At 34.1% G+C, this 24,680-nt stretch overlaps 1 protein-coding gene across 2 annotated transcripts in view; it reads right to left on the bottom strand.

Moving 5' to 3' along the window:
- The window catches only part of USP47 (ubiquitin specific peptidase 47), a 99,921-nt gene that overhangs the window by 39,285 nt on the left and 35,956 nt on the right, over nt 1-24,680 (bottom strand). For both annotated transcript variants that reach the window (XM_037133851.2, XM_037133853.2), the window contains 5 exons: nt 23,186-23,324; nt 18,503-18,599; nt 14,106-14,251; nt 13,481-13,560; nt 11,079-11,228 (listed from right to left, as the gene is read on the bottom strand). In XM_037133851.2, the coding sequence (XP_036989746.1) occupies nt 11,079-11,228; nt 13,481-13,560; nt 14,106-14,251; nt 18,503-18,599; nt 23,186-23,324 (612 nt within the window). The remainder of the gene's footprint in view (nt 1-11,078; nt 11,229-13,480; nt 13,561-14,105; nt 14,252-18,502; nt 18,600-23,185; nt 23,325-24,680) is intronic.

Here is a 24,680-nt window from a genome sequence, read left to right as displayed (position 1 = left end):
GTTGCCCTTTTATGGCAACTGTCTGTCCTCCTTTGACCCCACCAAATCTGTAAGCTCTAGCAATGGTTAAGCTGTCTCCAGGTTTAAAATTTTTTCATATCAAAAATATTATATAAATGGAATCATATCATGCATAACCTTTTGGGATTGGCTTTTTCCACTCAGCGTAATTCCCTGGAGATTCCTTCAAGTTTTCGTGTGTGTCAGTAACTTTCCCTTCTCATTGCTGTGTAATATTCTATGACATACAAGTTTGTTAATCACTCACTTGCTGAAAGACCTCTGGGCTGACTCTAGCTTTGGAATATTAACATAAAGATGCTATGCACATCTGTGAACAGGTTTTTGTGTAAACAAGTTTTCATTTTCCTGGGATAAACAACCAAGAGTATAATTGCTGGATTTTATGGTAACTGCATGTTTAGTTTTATAAGAAACTGTCTGTAACATTTCATATTCCCACCAAAAATGTGAATGACCTAGTTTATCTGCACTCTCACCAGCTTTAAGTACTGTCATTATTTTTTATTTTAACCATTCTGTAGGTACAGAATGATACCCTCACTGTGGTTTGAATTTGTATTTCCCTAGTGACATTTAACACCTTTTCCTGTATTTACTTAATATCTGTATATCCTCTTCAATAAGATGTTTATATCTTTTGCCTATGGTCTAAATGGATTGAGGTTTTTTTTTTTTTACTATTGTATTTTGAAACTCCTTTACATATCCTATAAATTAGTCCTTTGTCAGATATGTGGTTTGCAAGTATATTCTCACAGTCTGCAGCTTCTGTTCTTATCCTCTTTGCATGGGTTTTCAAAGAGCAAATTTTTAATTTTGATGGGTTCCAACTTCTGGAATCAAACCTAAGAACACAGAGCTTAACTCTAGATCTGGAACACTTCTTTCCTATTTATACTACTAAAAGTTATAACTTTACACTTTATGTTTAAGTCTATGATCCATTTTGAGCTAATTTTTGTACACAATGCGGTTTAAGTGGAGGTTCTTTTTTGTACTTATGGGAAGATCATCCTTCCTCCATTTAACCACTTTAGTATCTTCCTCAAAAGTCAGTTGGGCATATCTGTTGAAACTATTTGTGTTTTCCATTCTATTCCACTAACCCCTTCATCTACCCCTCCATCAATGCCATACAACCTTTATTACTATAGCTATATAAAAATCAGGTAGACTGATTCCTTCACTTTATTCTGCCTTTTCCAGAATTTTAGCTGCTTTTGTTCCTTTGCCTTCTACATAAATTTTAGAATGAACTTGTGCATATCATCAAAAATCTTGCCATATTTGAAAGTAACTGCATTAAAACTATATAATCTGGGAGAGAATGGACATCTTTGCAAAGTCAAATCTTCCAATCCATTGAGCAAAGTATGCTTCTCCATTTATTTATTTACTTCCATTTGTAGTTTCTAACACACGAATCTTTTCCCACAACTGTAAATGGTATTGTATTTTTAATTTCACTTTCCACATGTTCTTTGCTAGTATTTTGAAACACAACTGATTTTTGCAGGTTTATCTTATAACCTGCTACTTTGCTCAACTCACTTATTATATCTAGAGATTTTTTACATAAAATGTTATCTAAAATTGAGGGTGGGGACAATTTAATTTCTTTCTTTAATTGGTATGCCTTTCATTTCCTCTTCCTCCCTTATTGTGTTGGCTAGGACTTCCAGTACTATATTGAATAAGAGTGTTGAAAGCAGACATCCTAGACATTCTAGGGGGAAAACATTCAATCTTTCACTGTGAAGTATTGTGTTAGCTGTAGGTTTTTTGAAAATGTTCTTTATCAAGTTGCAAAAATTAACCTATTCCTAGTATCTACATCTTTTATCATGAATGTTTATAGAATTTTAACAATTGAATCAACTGATGTGATCACGTAAACCTTCTTTTGGTAGATTAACTCACTGATTTAAAAAAAAATACTGATTAGCTTTGAATTCCTGGAATGAACTCTGTTTGGCCATGGTATATAATTCTTTTTATATATTACTTATTTCTACCTGCTAGTATTTTGGTAAGAATTTTCCTATATATATGTCTTAAGGACATTGGCTTGGCCATATTTTTGGTTGGTTGCTTGGTTGTTACTGTCTTTGGTTCAGTACCAAGATAAGACTGAGCTATTGTTGAGTGTAGAGTTTTATAAATGTCTATTAGATGCTGTTGGCTGATGGTGTTGTTGAGTTCTCTATCTGCTGATTTTCTGCCTAGAGTTTCTGCCTATCAATTATTGAGAAAAGGGCACTGAAGTCACAAACTACAACTGTAGATCTGTCAACTTTCCTTTTTAGTTTGGAAAGTTTTTGCTTCATATATTTTGCAGCTCTATTATTTGGTACATACACAGTTAGGACTGCTGTCTTCTTGATGAAGTGACCCTTTTATCATTACATAATGCCCCTGTATTGCCTATACAGTATACTTGAAGGGAGTTTTTATACATAGCATACTATTGGGTCATGTTTTGTTGTTTTTTTAAAATCTAGTATGTTGATGTCTACCTTTTAATTGGTATAGTCAGATCATTTATATGTAAGTAAATTCACTATTTTAGTTTTTTGTTTTCTTTCTCCTGCCTTCTGTGGAGTACTTGAATATTTTTTGAATTCCATTTTGATTTATCTACCCAGTTTTGAAGGTCTCTCTCTTTCAGTAGTTGCTCTTGGTATTTTGTGTGTGTGTGTGTGTGTGTGTGTGTGTGTAATGCCTACTGGTGCCTTTCTTTTACCAGTTTAAGTGAAGCAGAGAAACCTTACCTCCCTTTACATCTTTTCTTCCTCTCCCATTTAAATATAATTTTCTCACACATTTCCTCTTTATATATTTAGAATCATATCATACAGTATGATAATTCTGGTTCAACCATCAGACATACTTTAGGAAACTCAGGAGGAGAAAGAAAGCCAATTCTATTTACCCAAATTTTTGCTTACCGTGTTCTTTTTTCACTCCCAATGCTCCAAGATACCTACCTTTTAATCATTCCCTTTCTGTTCAGAGAAATTTCTTCAGCCATTCTTTAAAGTTGGGTCTGCTGGTGACAAATTCTCTCAGTGCTCCCTCATCCAAGAATGTCTTGATTTCCCTTCTATTCCTGAAGAATACTTTCACTGTTCTTTCAACACCCACCTAAAAAGTGTGCCACTTCCCTTGGGCCTCTATAGTTTTTGATGACAACTCTACTTATGAAAAATCAGAGTGGTTTTTCCCTATAAGAAAAGGTGTCTTTTCTCACTTGCTGTTTTCAAGGTATTTTATTTGTCTCTAGTTTCTAGAAGTTTGATTATAATTGGACTTGATGTAGAATTCTTTTGGTTTATCTCATCTGGGGTTTGCTCAGCTTCTTGGATCTGTATGTTTATGCCTTTCACCAAGTGTGAGAAATTTTCAACCATTATTTCTTTGAGTATTTTCAGCTTTGCCTTCTTTTTTTTCCTCCTTCCAGGGCTCCAATGAAACAAATGGTAGATCTTTCACTATATAGTTCCATAAGTGTCTGAGGAACTTTTTTTCCCCAGTCTACTTTTCTCTGTTACTTAGATCGGGCAATTTCTATTGTTCCATCTTGAAGTGAAATTCACTGATGTTTTCTACTATCTTCTGCATCCTGCTGTTGAGATTTTTATTGTTACTGCATTTTTCAGTTCTAAATTCTCATTTTTCTTTATATCTGCTATTTCTTACCTGAGGCTGTTTATTTGTTTCAAGTGGGTTTGGAATCTTTCACTGAAGTACTTCTATGAGGGCTCTTTAAAATATTTGTCAGATAATTCTAGTATCTGTTATTTCGGTGTCTGTGTCTACTGACTGTCTCTTCTTTCACTCAAAATAAGATATTTATGGTTCTTAGTATGGAGAGTGATTTTTTTTTTAATTAAACCTGAACATTTTGGGTACTCCGGACCCTATTAAATCTTCTGATTTAGCTGATTCCTTTGACACTGCTCCAGCTGGGGAAAAGGTTGCTGCCTCATTACTGTCAGGTGGAAGTAGAAGTCTAGGTTTCCCACTTGGCCTCTGTTGTCACCTCAGTTCGGGAGAAGCTCTTCATCACTACTGGGCAAGGGTATAAATTCTGGCTGCCCAGTGGGCCTCTGCTGATGTCACTTTGGCTGTGAGGGGGCTAAGCTCCTTACTTACAGGAGGTGGCAAAAGTCCTGATTCTCCCCTACTGAGCATTACTCCAGTGCGGGGGAAAAAAAGGGATGACTTCTAAGCCAGGCTCCCCATTTAGTCTCTAGTAACAGTGAACCAGGGAAACAGGATAATGGCAGTGGAAGATTAGTTACTGCCCAGCACAGATGAAACTCCCCGGGTAGCTACTCAGCCTTCTCTCTTCTCAGCCTACTCAGGGTCTCTTCCACCCTGGTGCAAGTTGGAGAATTTTGTTATAATTTGATGAGGGTGGAAGCTTAGGATCTGCACCAGCCTTGGCTGGCAAGGGGTAGGGCAGGGATCAAAGTCCTTCTGTGGTGTTTGGCTAGAGCAGAGCCGATACTATATAAAAGTTTTGAGCCTTACTAGGCTGCCCTTTTCCTGGTCTTTTGATTAGAGAAAGCAGGCTTTTTTTTTTAGTCTGTGCCTATTGCTGTTTCCAGGCTGCCAACTTCTTCAGCTCTAAGTCTGGGATATATTAGGCAAAAACAAAACCCAAGGAACTCACCCTATGCCATTCTTTGAGTCCTGAGGTACCTACTCTTCATGCCTTTTCTCGACTTTTCAGAGTCTCCTTATATTTGTTTTATATATAACATTCAAGACTTTTAGTTGTTTTGGCGGAGGGGACAGGGAAATTGTGCATCTACTGCATTTTTCTGAAAGCAGAAATCCCCACTTTTTAAATTGGCTCCCACTATGTCTAACCACACAAATTCCTGGAAAAATGAGGGTAGAGTCTGTAAAAGAGATTTTTTTAATGAAATGCTTACAAATTTAGTTCACTCCACCATCCAAATGAGTTATTATGACTGAGCCAGCCATACAGGAATGTCTAAATCACCTATTAAATCATGGAATATGTCTAAGGACATCTACTTATATGCAGTGCAAGTTAACATCCTTATGATTTCATAAATACTTAGAAATTTAACAAGTATCCATTCAAAACTTTAAAATAATCATTAAACTATGTTTACTTATAAAATGAAGTCTTTTATATAATATGATCTTTCCAAAGACACTATATGAAACTATATAGCTAAACCCATTTCACACTTTTGAACACATATCTTTACAATAAAGAGATATTTAAATGTACTTACCCAATAATAGAATAAAAGTATCCTAATAGAAAATGGCCTAGAACAGTGCCAGTCAGAGTAGGCAACTCAATAAATATGTTAAATGACAAAAAGACACCCATAAAAGATAGTGTTAAAAATCTTACTGTTAAATAGAAAAGTGCCTCTCCTGTTAATAACAAACATGAGGCTCTATCATTTTTGTTCAGTTTGTGAAACAAGTTTTCATACTTAACCAATAAAAATATTTGTGATCTTTAGATATCATTAGAATATATTCTGTATTTGGGACTATCTCCTTGTAATACATTCTCAAATTTGCCTGGCAATATGCCGATTCAAGGTTTCTTTGATTATTAAATTCAGGAAGATTGGTTGTATATAGACAGCTCTAATTAGTGAAAAGATTCTGATTACCTAACAAATCATTAAGAACAAATCTTTAAAAAGACTAATACACAAAGTTCCAGCTGATGTTTTTTAAGAGTAATAACAAGATTTATAAAATATGAGGAAATTAATTATAAATTAATATAAAATTAATATATTTTAGTATTTTCATTTCTCCTCAACATCCCAAGGACCTAAATGTTAATGTAACAAAGTAGAAATAGTCCTTAAATCACCTTAATGTAGTGCAGTGCTTCCCAAAATCTGTTCCTCAGAATCCAAGTGTCCCTTGAAATATTAACAGGTATCCCACAGAGAGAGACAATACTAGGTTAAACACAGTTAAACAAATTTCTCTACCATAGGACTCCTTGGAAAATTTGAAATAAAATATGCACCTTGAGCTTCATAAAGATGACTATAGGTACACAGTTTCCCAAATTTAGTCAAAGAAACCATCTCTCAAACATCTATTAAATCCCACTGGAGACTAGTGTTGAACAGAACTGAATCTGAGAGAAAGAGAATGGCAGGAGAGTCCTTAAACTCTGATGTCCTACTTGGTCAGGTAAAATGAAGGCCAGAAATTTAATAAATACCGCAGTTATAATAACTAAGAAATTCAATAAGGAAAACATAATGGTGAAAAGCATTTTTAAAAAACTATAGGCAATTCTAGTACTCATTAAAAAAAGTCTTCTATCAATCATGGTGACACTACCATAAAAATTGATTATATATGGTATAAGGATAAAATAGCTAAGTATTAATATGATTCATATTTTAATCTTAAATATTATGCTCCAGAAATTTATTTGAACATAGAAAGAAAAACTCCAGAAACTGGATGTTTCAGATGAAGGTTAAAAAAAAAAAGCCTTCAGTTTTTAACAGAACCTCATACTTAACTATCTGAAATTAAATATCAGGTGTTATTCAACCTCACTGTATATATAAACACCTATAATATACTTTTGTTCTGGTGGTTCACAGAACAAAACATACAATAAACAGAACATATAACCATCAGTGTTGTGTTATACATGTGTGCTAGTTGGTATTTGTGTGTGTACACATCCAATTAAGACAAAATATCAGAATCCAAAATTAAAAGCAGGAAAATAAATTTTTAAAAGTTCAATTCAAATTATGGCCAAATATAAAATATAACTCGGATAAGATTTTATAATGCTCCTTTTAACTAGAGTCTTATAATCCACATTTATATCAATTCTTTAAACACATAAAATTAACAAAATACACAATGGCAAGCAGTGATATAAAACTAATTTTAGATGCTGTATGATGATTTCCGTGAATTAATAAGAACTGTTTTGAATTCAGAAAATAATGGGAAATCACTTACCTCTAACTAAAGTTCTCTGAAGGTAGTATCCTCCTTAGAACCCCTATCTTGGGTAGTTTCACCTGCTGTTATTTCCCTCAAGAGACTCCAGCAAATTCTAGGAAGTTTTGAGTTGCCTCCTGCAAGCCCTATTAGCGCATGTGTGCTGAACCCCTGCTCGCATAACTGCCTCCTAGATACAACGTCCAACTCCCGCTGAATCACCATAACCGCCACCCGTGTACCGATGGAGGATATTATCTTTGGAAGATTTCACTTAGAAATGTGGCTTTTTTCAACTCTCCAAAAATATTCTCCAAATTACCCCATTGCTGTGTCTATAACGTACTTAAGAGAGTGGTGGCAATTCAGTAGGTGATTAAATCATGACAAAGAAATTAGGTAAGCGATTATATTTGCTGAATACTCAAATATAACAATGCAATGAAACAAATAAAACTAGCTTCCTCAACATTCAATTAATACATAAAAAACCTAAATGTGTATATGAAAAGTCCTTCATAAAAATACTTTTATAAACAAAGGAGAAAAATATTCTATATCACTTGGGCCTATCGAATATTTTCCTAGTATATTTTGTTCAAAAATGCCCATATTTAAAAAAGAGATAGGAAAGACAAGTGTTAACCAATTCCCAATGATTTTTTCAGTTTATCACTTCTAACTGCCAAAATAAAGAAAAAGCAAAACAAAAATGAAAAATAAAACTAGTTACTCAAACCGCAGCCAATTTCATATACCTAGAATGGCAATTTATGAAGGGTACAATTAAGTACTTAACAAAATTTTTCACATCTATTCAGGAAGCAGACTGAAAAGTAGTGGAGGAAGAAAGGACACCTTATCTTCCACTACCCAGAAAAGGTCTTTTCCTTTGGATTTCACTCACAGATTCCATAACTGCTTGCTGATTATTTCTGACAGCCATATAAAAGTAGGAGAAAAGAGAAAAAGAGATCAAGTGTCCTACAGACCAGAGGGCTAAACCATACATGTAGCACTACTTTAGAAGATTAAGTATGAACTAGCTTTAAAAACACTGATTTTAGGAGTTCCAGCCAAGAGGAAGATGTAGGTAGAAACACTTCACTTTCTTGTACAACCAAAAGGATAACAACCAATTTAAAAACAATAAACAACCAGAAGTGCCAGAAAAGTGAACTGCATGGAACTCGGACAACCAAGGAGTTAAAGAAACATTCACCCAGACCAGTAGGAGGGGCAGAGATGAGAGATGGGCAGTCCATCACAGGGGATGACTGAGCTGGCAAGGCAGGGCTGGCTGAATGGGAAACTAAAGACTCAAAGCTAGCTGTAAAACACTGTGGGGGTTGCAATGGTGGGAGAAACTCCCAGTCTCACAGGCGAGTTTGTTGGAAAGTGGGGCTAGAGGGGAGCAAGCCAGTGGCATTGTTCCCTCTTAGACCTCTCCCCAACAGTGTCACTACACATCAACCTGGGTTGTCCACCCTGATGAATACCTAATGCTCTGCCCCTTACAACATAACAGATGTGCCAAGACAAAGAAATATGACCCAAATGATAGACTATATCAGCCCTGTCTGGTATGGCTCAACAGATTGAGAGCTGGCCTGTGAACCAAAGGGTGGCTGATTCGATTCCCAGTCAGGGCGCATACCTGGGTTGCAGGCCAGGTCCCCACTGGGGGCCATGTGGGAAGCAATCACACATTGATATTTCCCTCCCTCTCTTGCTCCTTCCCTTCCTCTCTCTCTAAAAATAAATCAAAAATTTTTTCAAGAACTAGCAGATCAAAACTCCAGAAAAAGAGCTAAATGATGAGGAGATAGACAATCTATCTGATGCAGAGTTCAAAACAATGGTAATCAGGATGCTCATAGAACTGATTGAGCTCATTCACAAAGTGAAGGAAGAAATGAAGGCTACCCAAAGTGAAATAAAACAAAATATTCAGGGAACCAACAGTGAAGGGAAAGAAACCTGGACTGAAATCAACAATTTGCAATAAAAGGAAGGAACATCCAACTGGAACAGAATGAAGAAAGAATTTTTTTAAAAAAGAGGAGAGGCTTAGGAACCTATGGGACAACTTTTAGTGCTCTAACATCCAAATTATAGGGGTGTCAGAAGGAGAAGAACAAGAGCAAGAAATTGAAAACCTACTTGAACAAATAATGAGAAAAACTTTTCCAATCTGGTAAAGGAAACAGACTTCCAGGAAGTCCAGGAAGCCCAGAGAATCCCAAAGAAATTGGACCCAGGGGGGAACGCACCAAGACATATCATCATTAAGTTACCCAAGATTAAATATAAAGAGAGAATCTTAAATACAGCAAGAGGAAAGGAGACAGTTACCTACAAAGGAGTGCCCATTAGATTATCAGTTGGTTTCTCAAAAAAAACCATACAGGCAAGGAGGGGCTGGAAAGAAGTATTCAAAGTCATGAAAGGCAAGGACCTACATCCAAGATTGCTCTATCCAGCAAAGCTATCATTTTAGAATAGGGGGGCAGATAAAGTGCTTCCCACACAAGGAAGAGTTAAAGGAGTTCATCATTACCAAGCCCTTATTATGTGAAATGTTAAAGGGACTTACCTAAGAAATAGAAGATAAAAACTGTAAACAGTAAAATGACAACAAACTCATAACTATCAACAAATGAACCTAAAAAACAAAAACTAGGCAAACAACTAGAACAGGAGCCGAACCAGAGAAGTGGAGATCATATGGAGGGTTTTCAGTGGGGAGGGGGAAGGGAAGAATGGGGACGGGAAAGTACAGGGAATAAGAAGCATAATTGGCAGGCATAAAATAGATGGGGAGAGGTTAAGAACAGTATAGGAAACAGGAAAGCCAAAGAAATTATATGTACAACCCATGGACATGAACTAAGGTGGTGGGGGAATGCTGGAGGGTGAGGGGTACAGGCCAGAGCAGGAATAAAGAGGAGAAAAAAACTGGGAAAACTGTAATAGCATAATCAATAAAATATACCTAAAAAATAAAAGCTCATTTTTAGCTAAGAGCCACCATCAGCTTATAAGCATAAGAACCAAACAACATCATGATGAAATTCTACTTTTTTAGATGTCTCAGCTCTGAAACTTTCTCCTTGCTAAATAAATATCACTGATCACTCTCATTTTAAGTATCAACTAACTCCTTCCATGACTCTTCTTTCATATAAGTAAACACACATAATGATAAAATACAATAATAAAATTACCAAAAGCAATTAAGAAATGGGTAACAGGAAAACTAGGAAAATCTTAATCTCCCACATACATACTCAGTATATAAATAAACTAACCATATATAGTTCTGATTCTTGAAATGATCTGTGCTTCTACAATGCATGAATTTAAATTAAATTTTAGAAAAAAAGATGTTCCTTTAAAAATGTGCTTCTGTTGATCATAAAACCAAATGTTGTTTTTCCAATTTTAAAAGTATATGGAAGAGCAGTGGCCAGCATGGCTCAGATGGTTGGAGCATCATCCCATAAACTGAAGGTCACAGGCTTGATTTCAAGTCAGGGCACATGCCTAAGATGTGGTTTGGTCCCTGAGTGGGAAGACCTACAAGAGGGAACCAACCAGTGTTTCTCTCTCATGTCATTGCTGCTCTCCCTCTCTCTCCACCTCCATTCTCCTCTCTTTAAAATCAATAAGCATGTCCTCAGGTGAGGATTAAAAAAACTGTATGGAAGAAAATGTCCTCAAAACAAAACATAGCTTCCAATGCAAACAAAGGTCACAACAGAGCACTTATAGATTGTTTAGAGGTAAAAAATAAAATGAAATAATCTAGTCACTTATCAGAAAGAATAAAATACTGAGCCATGAAGCAGTACACATGCATTCACTTTCTTTTACACATGCACTATTAGGACTCACTGAAGGGTCAAAAATCTTCTAGATCTTGCTCGTTTAAATGCAGGAATGACTAACAACCCAAGAAGGTGTATCTAGGATGATACTTACCTTATGATAGGTTATACCACTGTGCTATTGTGTATTCTGCATATGGATACACAAGCAGTCGGCGGAAAGGTACACACCACACTAGCAAATGCTTGGCTGGACCCATAAGGTCGGATCACCAATGGAATATCAAGATACGTGTCGATTCTCCAGCCCTCGTAACCACATTCCAGACATCTTACGTAGTCCTTCAGCTTGCCTTGATATAATTCATTTATAAGATCAGCCTAAAAATAAGAACATTTACAAATGTAAAAAGTAATCTTTAAAATATGTAAAAACAAAATTCATGCTGTTAAAATGTAATTTCAAAAAGGTATTCATTTTGTTGAACTTTTAAGAAAGCTTTAAGATTTATCTAAAATCCAATGGAAAAAATTCAAGGCTTGATAAAAATCAACTAAAAATCAATAAAATTAGATTAACACTAATTTAAAAATCAATGCATAAAAATTAACTACTTCGATTCTCATATATTAAAAACTGCATGATTAAAAAATATTCTGTTGAAGAATAAAAACAAAGACACTGAAACAGAGAACAAGTGGGCAGCAACCAGAGGGGAGAGGGAAGGGAATTTAAGGGGAAAAATGGGGAGGGATTTTGAGGAACAAGTATGAGGGACGCAGAGATGAGGACGGGGGGGGGGGGATGGGAGGGAGGTGGGGAGACGGGGCAGGGGGGCTGGGATGGGAGAAATAGACAAAAATGTACTTGAAAAATAAATAAAAATTAAAAAAAAAATATTCTGTTGAAATCAATTACCAATTTATTACACTGTTAAGCCTCATATCTTTTCAATTAGCTGAAAATACATCCTAATCTATCACTTTAGGCATATTAATAATTAAACAGTTAAATAACGAGCTGTTTTTATAGCTTTATATAGGCATATCACCACTCTTACATTATTATATTCTGATTTCTAAAATCCTATCTGCTAGCTCAAATAAAACTTTTAAACTTTCAGTAACATATGTAAAACAATTTTAAGAAAACTTATAACTTTTAAAAAATGTATAGAAAAAAATTAAAAATCTTACATTCCATCTTCCTTAAAATATCCTCACCTAAAAGAATGAATTTCTTACGTAGTCCCCCAAACTTAGGCAACTAGGGCTGTTCTGGCCCAAAAAAGGCACATAACTTCCTAAGTAAGAATCTTCCATGTGAATGTCTTGCCTCAAGATTCCTGCACCCAAACTTTGGAACTCAGAAGGAATGCTCCAACTGATCTAAGTGAAAGTGTTAACCCACAGAAGGATATAACAAGAAGGAGGATATCTTCAGAAAAAGAAACAGGACACTAGTACCATATACATAAATTACTAAAATACAATCCCATGGGGTTATATAGAAAAGCTAGATCACTAAATAAACTTGATTTTTTTCCAAATCTCTTACGAATAGAGAAGAAGAAAGCACACTGCAGTTTACCTCTTTCATAAATTTACATCCCTTCATATGTCTAGGTCTTAAAGCCTTCAAGCCAGCATCCACCATCACTGTCTACTCTAATATTTAATGAAGCCTTCTTCACTCATCTGCCCCAGTCACATCTGATTTCGTCTTCTGTATCATTTCTAGTGGTTCAGTCCTATGTTTTTCAGTTTTGATAGTAATCCACAGAAAGAAAATAATTTCCATCACAACCCAGTATGTATAATTGTAACAAGAGTTACATAACAACACTTGTCCTGATACTCTTACACTTTTCTACATTTTTTTTAAAAGTGCTGGTACAGATTCACTAAACTGATTTCATAACCCATGAACAGATCACAATCTACAGTTTAAAAAACTCTGGTCCAAGCTATCATAATAGTTCAAAGGAGACATCGGACCCTCCAGGCTATGGTCCAGATTCTCCACCTGTGCCCCTTTGTTAATCCCTGTCCCCCTCCATTACTACATCCACTAGTTACCCCTCATCCCAATGACATATCTAATGTTTTTCCATCTTCTAAACCTGTTTCATCTTCTGTTGGATAAGAAGGGTCAGAGTAACAAGAATTCAAAATGTCAAAAGTATATGACTGACATACTTCATTGCTCAAAACTAAGGTAATGCTCAATGAATATACTTCATAATGTGCTACAGACTGTAGGACAATTTACTTAATAAATATCCGAAAACACTGTTAAAAAACCATCCCCCTAAATTATATATATATATGTAGAATACACACACATACACACACACTCTATATAGTTTTTAGCTAAAAAGAAACCACCTAGATAATAGAGCCCAAATTCCTTATTTTTAAATCAAGATGAGGAAACTGAGGTCTACAGTGGTTTGATGAGGATTTTTATGACTCAGTTAATGGCCAGTTGAGAACCTAGAATTTTCAACTCCCCACTTTAGTACCTTCACAATTGAACTATGAACAAGCCAAAACATTCCCATAGAATAGAAGTCACTTTAAGGTAATAAATGATTGATTAGAAAACACTCCCATCACCTTCACAGAATTACCTGTTCTGTTTGTTTCCATTTCTGTTCTAAAGCATCAAACATGACTCTGCACAGTTCTTGTACATCATGTTGCTGCCAAGCTATTTTAAGACAAAATTTAATTAAAAATAGCATAAGTTTAGTGTAATAAAATGTTAATTTATTGTTTAAAAACAAATTTGTTAGAAACATTCAGAAGTCTACACAAAATAATGCTAAATTTTAAAGTAACACAAAATATATTACAGTCATTAAAAGGCAACCATAGGAAAAGAATAAAGGGGTCTCAGCATTTACAAATAATATACACTTTACAGTGCCATGTATTATATTTGCTATTTTCATTATTTTTTACTAGAGTTAAAAAAAAAGATGACAAACTTTAAAATGTTTAAGTGCATGTAAATAGAGTATAACCAAATCTATTTTACAGAAAAATTTTAACTGATCAAAAATTTACCCCATAGAGCTTAAATTTTAAAAATAAGTTGTTTTTAAACCCTAGGAAAAAGCAATGAAAATGTTTACAAAAAGTTAATTATGTTCTTAACACAAATGTTGTGTTATTTTGTTCTTTGTTTATAATACTGTCTGCCAGAATTCCTTTGAGTATTAGAAATACTTATCATTACAAGAGAATTAGTACCCTCACTACTATCCCATCCAAAGCTCCTTGTCACATCTGTGGTTTCAATTGCTCTCTTTTTACTTGTTTGTAACAAAACAAAAAGCCTTTGTAGTTGATATGGGATACTTGTCACTGGATCTTCTTCAGATTCTTCAAATTCCCACCTATTAAAATAAAATGATTGAAAATTATTTATAAGATATTTTATTCTTTAAAGCATAATTAATATTAACATCATGTCAGATTCTATATAGTCTGAATATTAACTGAAGCTATTACTATCTAATGAAACATTAATCTTTCTCCAATTCATAAATTCAGAAGAAACTTAGACTTTAATAAGAAAAGACATAAGAAAGCAACATAAATGAAAAGTAACTGTCAAATTTGAATTGGATCAAGACTCTTGTCCTAATTATTAACTCACAAAAAAATACAAGGAATAGAACAATATTAAATGACACCATGGCATTCAACCATCAAAATCCAAACTTGCAAACTACAGGACAAATGACATCAGTTTTTTATATATATGTGTGTATATATATATATATATATATATACACACATATATACACACACACATATGTGTGTATATGTATATATATATATTTTCTTTTTTTTTTTTTTTTAATATTTTATTTATTTATCTTTAGAGGGGAGGGGAAGGAGAGAGGGAGGTTTGTTCTTGAAGGAGATTTTCTATTTTCTTTTTTTTCCAAGGAAGAAATTACAAGGGGAAAAATACAAAGAAATTAAAAATAGATTAAATGTCTTATTAATCAATTTCAATGCATGGATCCTAATTTGAACAGATTGTTTAAAAAAACTCTGAGGCAATCAGGAAAATCTTAGCTTGACCTGCGATATACTTTGTAGATGGTATGATGGGGGCGTGCTTCCAAACCATCAAGAGTGGAGGATCATAGATAAAAAAGACTGATCATGAGTTGATAATACTCAAAGCTGGGTGACAGGTATAGATAAATCCATTACAGTATTTCACTATTTTTAATGTTTGAGATTTTCCATAGTTTAAGAAGAGAATATAAGTAAATAAAATAATCCAGATACAATATGTACCCTCATATATTTCTGATAAACATTAGTCTAGCCCTAACTACAGGAACTGTCTCGATAACAAGCAAATTTCTAACAAAAGACCTTAAGATCAGATTCAAAAAATAATATTGGTGGGATGAAAGTTTGTAATGTACCAACAAAAGTCCTTAAAATAATTTACATACAATAAAATGCCAAAGAATATTAATATTAGTAGGGATAATATTAATGGTTCTCTTTACCTTAAGTTGGCAATAAGATTATTACTTTCCACCTTCCTCACTCGATTCTTAGAATCTTTTTAGATTCAAAAGGAGGCTGGAACATAACTTTCCTGTAATTCAACTTATAAATATACTAAAAATCTTTCATTTTTTCTTCTTTTGGTATGGCCCTCTGTTAAAGCATTCAATACTTTTCTTTTTTGAGGGCTTAGAAGTTGCAGCTCTGGGATTCTGTTGCTTTTTTTTTTTTACACACTGAAGCTCCCTTCTGTCTTACAGATGTCAGTGGAATACATTTGGTTTTTTTCTTCTCAAAGCTTCCCTGCAAACACCTCTACTCATTATCCAATATTGTATATTCCATCCCTAGCCCTCTTTTATTCTTATTTTTCTCAATAGAAGGAAGTTATACTTGACATTATAGGATCTAAAATTCTCCCAGTAGCTGTAAAGAAACTGTGAAGTCAAAATAAAGACTGTTTAAATTTCTTGCCAGGGGAATTCACTAGTGGGGAGGAATTACTGTATACAAAGCTGAATTCTCACCTGTCCTTTAGTCCTCATGCAAATACCTTAAAAAGGTCTTAAATCTTGTTGGTACTTGCTGTTACTCCAGTCAGCTAAATTAGAAACTTTGGTGCCATATTTGATTCTTCCTTTTCCTTTACTCCTAAATAAAATTTGTCACTAAGTCGTATCAGTTTTCAATCTGAAATATAATAAGCACTACTACCAGCTTCATTCTGAGCCTCATATATCTGTGCCAGGTTTAATAACAGATTCCTTCACGGTTCCCTTATCTTTCAAATAAGTTCCGCATGCTGCAATATATAAACTTTCCTGAAACAATGTATTTAACACATCACTTATATGCCTCCACACCTAAAGTGGTAGAGTCTCTGTTGGCTATTATATAACAAGCAAAGAAAAGAAAGAAAGAAAACTCCTTTCATACTAGTGCTACCCTGTCTGAAGTACAAGGGGGTCCAGGCTTTTTAACAAGCCATCCTTTCCTTGGGTCTACGTTAGGAAACATCATTAGGCTCCCTGGCTTTGTTTCCCAACTGGCAACAAACATCACTCTATTCTCACAATCCCCACAGCATTTTGCCTTCATGTTTAACCTTATGTCTCACTTCCCCTCCTCACTCACTGGTATCCAGACACAATGGATTTTTGTTCCTCAAAGGCCTTTGGATTTGCAGTTCTGTCTTGAATGTTCTTCCCCCAGATCTTCACAAGACTGGTTCCTGTGAAGTCTATTCACATGGTAGGTAGTTCCTTAGAGAAAGGAATTCCCTGACTTCTCCACCTGCTGACAGTTACTCTTTCCAGCTTGATGTTCTTTGTTGCATACATGACTATGTAAAATGAATTCATTTATATGAACTGACTTACGGAAGCTTGAAGGGAGGGCCTTTGTCATATTCACCACTGTAATCTCTGCATCTTAAAGAGTGCTTAATGCACAGTAAGTACTGAATATTAATTTGCTGAGTGAGTAGCCCTGGCTAGGCTCTTAGTTTTCTCCACAGTACTATGTATTTACAGACCATTTTCAGGGATTAGGACTCATGATTAATCAGACTCCTGGGCTCCCCAGTCCCTCCTATGAACTATTTGCCAAAGCAGGCACAACACCCTAGATTGTTTAGTCTGTTCTAGTTTTGAGGGCAGATTCCAAACTCCACCTAGTAACTTCAACTTCCAGTACTCTGACAAAACTGCAATTACGCTATCTCCTGGAGGCCCCTAGGACATACATATTTACTGGCATCAGCTATAACATAGGAAGCATAGGGAAAAGGACTGTGGCATCTACTGGGCATGCCACTTCTAACATGGTGGACTCTACCAAAGTACTTAACCTCTCTGTGCCTTCAATTACCTCCTTTGTAGAATGTAGATAACATTGTGTAATTCATACAGTTACCATAAGAATTAAATGAATCTATATGTAAAGTGCTCAATACAGTATCTGATACAAACTAATAATAACATTCACGTAGCACTTACTATTGCTCATTTTAGCTCTTCAAAGTACCCCCATCTGCAATACTTTCTCTATCTTTCCAACCTGGCCAAATCATTTGAGCTTTATGACCTCAAATTCTACTTTCTACACTAAGCCACTTCTCCAGGTGTCACTAATCTCCCTTCTTTCTAAACTCTCATGGTATTTAGCTGTCCTTAGATGTTATTTAAACTATTTCATAAATACAAATGTTGCTATTGATGTAAAGAGATCTGTAACTTACTCAAGAACAAAAAGACCTTACTCCATCTCTATCCACCAAGTGCCTAGTATACATAAACACTACTGGGTAACAAATACTTGCTGAATAAAAAAGATAACTTTTATAAGTAAATTGAGGTTACATATGAATGCAATGATAGTATGTTGTTTAAATACAACAATATTAAAAGTTTCCAAAATACTTTAAATACATATTTATAGTAATTTCAAAGATGTTATTCAAAAGTTATATGAAAAAGGAAAGAAATCAGTTTATTTGTACTTTAAAATATCTTTTAAAAAGTAAAGTTGTGTACATCTTAAAGAAAATATGAAAGGTAAGGGTATGTTAATAAACAAGGGTGTGTAAATAAACTTTAGGGTTTATTTACTTATGGACTTCCTTCATAAAGCATTTAAAAATATCTGATATATATGGACTCTTTTAAAAACACACATGCAAACACAAACACAGAACAGATGCTTCATATATTAATTAGAAACAAAGTTTGCAAGTTTAAAAAGACAACTTTGTTTCTTAAATTGAGAAGTGAAGAGAAAGAAGATGTGGCTTACATATTCAGATTAGCTCAAAAAGCAGGTAACATTTTTCTTCATAAAGGTGTTAAAGCTTTAAGAAAGAGAAGCTTATAAACAACAGTTTATCCCAAATGTAAATCTTATCAATCTATTTGCTGTCTATGTATTTCTGATTCTCCCTCTCCATAAATTTTTCATATGCCAATCTCTCATAAAATCCTTTTCTTATATACTATTCTGGTGTGTCTTATGAAGCAGGAAAAAGCCCAAACTTTATAAATAACTGTACAAAGATAAATTAGATTTTATTAATTAAAAACTACATTTTATTTATAGAATTAAAAAATACTTACTTATACAATGCATTCCTAAATTCAGGAGTCATAAAAAGTGTTTGCAAAAGGCTATTCAAATAGCAAGTCATTGCTTGGTTTACTAATCCCACATATCCTTTAAAGAGAGAGCACAAAACACACATGAGTCAGCATTTACATTAAAAAATAACAAAAGAGAACTTACTACGAATTTAAAACAGTACACAGTGAGACGTTAAGGGTACTTTGGTGGAGATTATTTTTACTTTTTCAACAGCACCTAAGAAACACATGTACTATGTCCACCTTGCTTCTCAGAAAGTCAGGAGATCTTGTTACATGTCCAGAGATACACATGAACACTTGGTAGAATTTAATAAAACTTTAAGAGACATATGTTTAATACAGCATGCTTAACTGACATAAAAATAATCTTTGTTCCCCAAGTCTGAAAGTTGTGGTTTAAAATTGAAAAGGATAAACATACTCAGTTTAACTATCATACCTACCCAATCTAGGAAGGCCAGGCTGATCCAGCTACCCGTTATCAGGTCCTATAACCCGATTTCCTACCAAAAATTACTAACATGAGATAAACTCATTATATAAAAACTCAGGAGGACTTCCTCTATTTTAATAAGCTCATAAATTGTCAGATTCTATAGGTCAGCATATTCTACAAAGCATATGAGGTTTGTAGAGTTAAACTATTTCATAAATACAAATGTTGCTATTGATGTAAAGAGATCTGTAACTTACTCAAGAACAAAAAGACTTTCCTTACTTACAAAAAGCAAGAAGAGAAGAAGACAGAAGTAGAATTAGAAAAGATCAGAGGGATGGCAGGAAAAAAGGAAAAGGAGAAACTTCCATGAACTTCAAATTTAAGCTGAGGAGAAGATTCAGAGTGTTGGGCAAACTGTGTCTGGGTAGCTTGAAGCCACAGAGGGAAGTTCATTAAATGTTCACAAGTGCTTTTCAAAAATGATAATAATAAAATAAAAGTATTAGCTTTCTACATGTAACTGAATATAGCTACCAGTGTTGCGAACATTTTGGGAACTTTTCTTTAGAAGTGGACCACAGGCCCAGTTTATGAGATGTACATATACTCAAAAAAAATCAGTGTCATTATTTTAGTTATACCTGATAATTTGAGCAAAATGTAGTAAATACTTTGCCTAATAACTGAACCTATTTACTCTTACTTAATACCGAATAACTTGATTATCTCAAAAAAACCTTAAATCTGCTCTGGCTGAATAGCTCAGTTGGTTAGAGCATCACCCAGATATGTCAAAATTGCAGGTTCGATCATGGTCAGGGCACATAATGAATGTATAAATACGTGGAACAACAAATCGATGCTTTTTTCTCTCCTCTTCATCTTTGTCTCCCTCTCACGCACACTTAAAAACAATCAGTAGAAAAAGAAAATAATCAAAACTTAAATCTTTTCTCAAAAGATTCTGAAGGTGTTCACTAAAGCTTTTCTAAAGCTTTTCGGTTTTCCAACAATTATAAAAAAATGTTTTTAGAAATGACAGGCTATGTGGATAACTATATTGCCAAAGAAAACAATGAAAGGACCCAAAAATATACCTGATGAATCTTGGTCAGTTGTGAAAAAGAGGAACAGATTTCACACTATCTGCACCCGCACAATTCTAAGAGACCAAGTTATACCACCTTCTACTTTGGATGAAAGTTCAAGCTTTGATTTGTAAGGGCTTTCACCTTTATTTTAAGAACACTGTGTTTATAGTTTACATTGTTTATCATTATAAACTGCTTCAATTACTACCTATCCCCCACATGAGGTTTTTTTTATAACATCTCATCCTAAATCTGTATCAGAGGCTATAATCTCACCATTCTATGATTACCTATTTACTCATGTTTCTTCCCCATCAGACTTTAAGGCAGGGTTTGAATCTGCAAGTAGCAGGTGCACATGAAGGGGAAGAGCATGACTTACAAGTAACTCAAGTCTGTATGAGAATTATTTCATTCTTAGTTCATATGAACTCTTCCCCACAAAAAAACAAAAAGAAAAAACAGTGCTCCAGCCAGACCACTGTACCACAGCTTTAATAATCCTACTATTGTCCTTTGTGCACCTGTAGACCAGTCATGTATTATTTATTTGTGATCATTAAAGATTTACAGTAATTTCGTAAGGAAAATGCAAATTCAATAGTGACTAAAAAAGTAAGAATTTTTAACTTAAATTTTATTTTTTAATTACAGTTTACATTCAATATTATTTTGTACTAGTTTCAGGTGTATAGCATAGTGGTTACAGAATTAGATACTTGACAAAGTGTTCCCCCAGTATTTCCAGTACTGACCTGACACTATACACAGTTATTACAATGTTACTGACTATATTCCCTATGCTGTACTTTACATTCCTGTGATTATTCTGTAGCTGCCAATTTGTACTTCTTAATCCCTCTACCTCTTACCCAATCCCTCGATTCCCCTCCCCTCTGGCAACCATGAGTCTGTACCTATTCGTTTATTTTGTATATGATATTTGTCTTTTGCTAACTGACTTACTTCATTTAACATAATATGTTCTAGGTCCACCCATGCCATCACCAACGTTGAATAGTAAGATTTCAGTCTTTTATGGCCAAGTAATATTCCATTACTCAATGGAATATTGAGTACTGCTTTTTTATACACCTGTCTAGTGACCAAAATGAATTTTGAAGTACAGCTCTTTGGGATGCTTATAGACTATTTCAATTCAGAAAGGCAGTGCCCAGAATACTGGAGAAAAAATACAGGTCAGAAAAAGGAGTGCAGTAGAGGTGTGTGAGGTACAATAATTGGAAATAAAGACTATGATTACATGGCAATGTATTTCAAAGGCCTCTAAATCTTTTAAAAATAAATTTCAACTAACTAATTCAATTTCTGGAAACTTACCTTAAGGAAATAATCTGAGATGAAAATAAAAACTTACATGAAAAAGTGTTCATTATGAAACCAGTAACAGACAGTTAAACCTAAACCATATACTAAAACACTAATTTTCAGCCCCATACTAAAATACTACATAATAATTGAAAAATGCTCCCCATATAGTATTTAAGTAAAAAATACATACACTAAAAATTTGGTATTGTGATTACCCTATTTTCTTAAAAGCACACATGTAGGGAAAGATAAATAAGCAAACCACTAAAAGTAGTTTCTGCTAGGAGTACTATCAGTTATTTTCACTTTTTTATTTTATTGTATGTCAATAAATATGTATTACATTTATATAATCAGAGAAAAGGCATTTTTAAAGAATGTTTTAGTCTTTGGGAATTTATGGGCGTCAAAGAGCCATATAGCACACATCACAAAGTAGCAGTTTTGTAAACACTATCTGCAGAAAGGCTGAACTGGATGTCAGAAAACAAAGCAAATATTTTAGCAATCTTGATGTGTTAAATCTGGAACTTTCTCGGTATTCCAACTATCTCAGAATAATGTAGGACGCTCATTTAAAACAAAATACAATTTATATATCCTGCTCCAGAGCAGCTAAATAAGTATTGCTTTGGAACCTATTAACAAATATCCCCAAATGATTTTTTAAAAAATAAAAATTTGAGAATCACTTTCATAGACAGTGTAATGAGAAACAGCTTTATTGTCTCCTAGTATCTGAAACAGAAGATAACTTTGCATTCCTTTTTATTCTTGGTAGTCTACTACAAAAAGTTCTACTGATATAAATCATCCTAAATACGAAACATGACCAGTTTTTACTGCAGTTTCCAGAATACAACATTTAAGCCTGAACAAATGATTAGCTATGAGAAAATTACTCTGTATTTTAATTACAAAATATAGTAAATGGAAGATTACAGATCACGTTCAAATGCAATGTGCAATGTAACTCAACAGCTTTTTTATTCCAGATATTTGTATGCAATATTTCAAATCATCTGTTTGAACTTCTAAGACTAAAAGTTTGAAAGGCATACTGACCATTAACTAGCTACAAAATCAAAGGCTTTTCTGTACCCCGGTTTCTATTTATTTTAATATGAATAATACCATCTACTGCAAAGGTTTGTTGTAAGAAGAAATGTTATGTAAAAGTATGTACATTTTATTTTTAGGCAATTTACCAATCATACGTAAAGGAATATCGTTTGTATTTATCAAGCAATTTCACTAGCTCAATAAATTGAAAAATTTCAAAAATCTAGGTTTAATCATGTTTGGAAAAAATTTAACAGAATTTTTAAATTACAAGATTAATGTTGAATATATGATTACATTAAACTGAAAAATAACATAGTGGGTCTAATAAAATAGGCCTGGCCTATCTGCTTCAAAATGAAAGTATCCCCCAGTCTATTCTAATCCAAAAGGAGATAACAAGAGACATTCCTTTCCAAGAAAGTCAATATAAAAAATTTAATGTTAAATTCCAAATAAAAACTTACCAAAAATAAGAGTCTTTCTTCAAAATACAAATTCAATATTTTTAACTTTATTACTAAATAGTGGCAGTAAGAATATGGTAAAACAACAAGTTGAGGAAAACAGAAACTACATTCTTATTCTAACTTTGCTTCTGCTAACCATTGATCTTACTCTGGGCCTCAAGTTTTCTAATCCATAAAATGAGGGGATTAGGTTTGCGATTGCTAATATTACTCTGGGCTAATGCCCTATAGTTCATGAAAATATAGCAAAGACAAATCTTACCAGTTTCTGACTTATTCAAAATAGATGAATAGGAGTAGCTTTGGCTGACATAATCATTGGTGGAGCCCACAGAACCTTCTCTTGGAAGTGGCCCTATAAATCTGTCATGGACACTGTCATCCCCAGCACTGGAATCCTCCTAAAATGCAACATAACCAATATTTACTAAATGACAAATGTTGCTGAAACAGTAAAAACAAAAACATTCTAATAATCACTGAGACAAGGAAAAAAAGATGAGGCATTATTATTACTGTTACCACCAAGACATTTAAAAAAGTGTCTACTCTGAACGTTTTCTGTAGAGATGTTTGAAAGATGGCTGATACAAAACACTTTGGAGAGATGTTCATGTCTCCTTCCAGAGTTCTTACTTTCTCAATTTTCTTTTCTTTTTTTAAATGAATTTTACTTTAAAATATCATAGATATTGTATTACATTGTTGTTAAGTGTAGTCGTCTGTCTCCATTTTCACCCCACCTCAGCACCCTCCCACCCTTGAACCACCCCCTTTGGTTTGTCCATGTTCTTTATACATGTTCCTTAATGGACCTTCCCCTATTTTCCCTCATTATCCCTCTCCTCCCACCCCTCTGGTTACTGTCAATTTTCTACAATTATCTTTCAAATTTCATTTACATGAGAAGAAGTTTCGTTGGTACTAATAAATCAAAAGTACCATCATAAACTACAGAGTCTATAGCTCATTTTCACATCATCATTGCCAACAGACCTGGCTGGTAGGGGATACTCAGTAAGTGTTGAATGGAATGGATAGTTTCCTACTATCTCCAGTAATAAATCTCCCATCAATGAGAAAAATGTTGAAAAGGATTTAGGGATATAAAATCAGTGCAAACAATTAACATAGAGCTGAAGTTAATTACTATGAATTTCCAAACTGTGAATCCAGAGATTCCAAAATTTTTAGCTGATTTCAATGTCAGACTAATCAAAATTAGTTACATGTTACAAAAATAAATGAGATTTTAAAAGGTCAGAGAGGATATTTTAATATTGCTTCAGTATGGATGCCCTATGTTTAATTACTACCTACTATGCAAAGTCATAATAATTCACAACAGGCATCTAAAGGAAAAGCATCAAACAGAACTTTTCCTAAGAAAAGTTTCACTGAAGAGAAGGGTTCTGAAAAAGTCCATGAACTCTGAGCCTGCCTTTCTTCAGTCCATAAAACAGCAAGGTTAAATCAGACCAAGTTTTCTCAATCTTTTTTTAAAGAATGCCACTCAAATTGGGAATTATTGGGTTTAATCATCTCTAAGACCACTACGCCACACAGGAAATCATATCAAAATATGAACTGGAATAAACACTAAAAGAATATAAATATATCAAGAATATAATTTACAAACTATTCATTCTCCCAAAAAGCAGGAAGGGGGCCAAGCAGTGGGAGTGAAAATGGCAGAGTAGAGAATTCTGGGGGTCTGCCCTTTCTCCAAAATATCAAAAAATGTGGGGCAAAACTGT

This window comes from Artibeus jamaicensis, unplaced genomic scaffold, assembly GCF_021234435.1.
Source record: "Artibeus jamaicensis isolate MK-2021 breed Jamaican fruit bat unplaced genomic scaffold, CSHL_Jam_final contig_797, whole genome shotgun sequence".
Lineage (NCBI taxonomy): Eukaryota > Metazoa > Chordata > Mammalia > Chiroptera > Phyllostomidae > Artibeus > Artibeus jamaicensis.
This window is presented reverse-complemented; position numbering and strand designations above follow the sequence as displayed.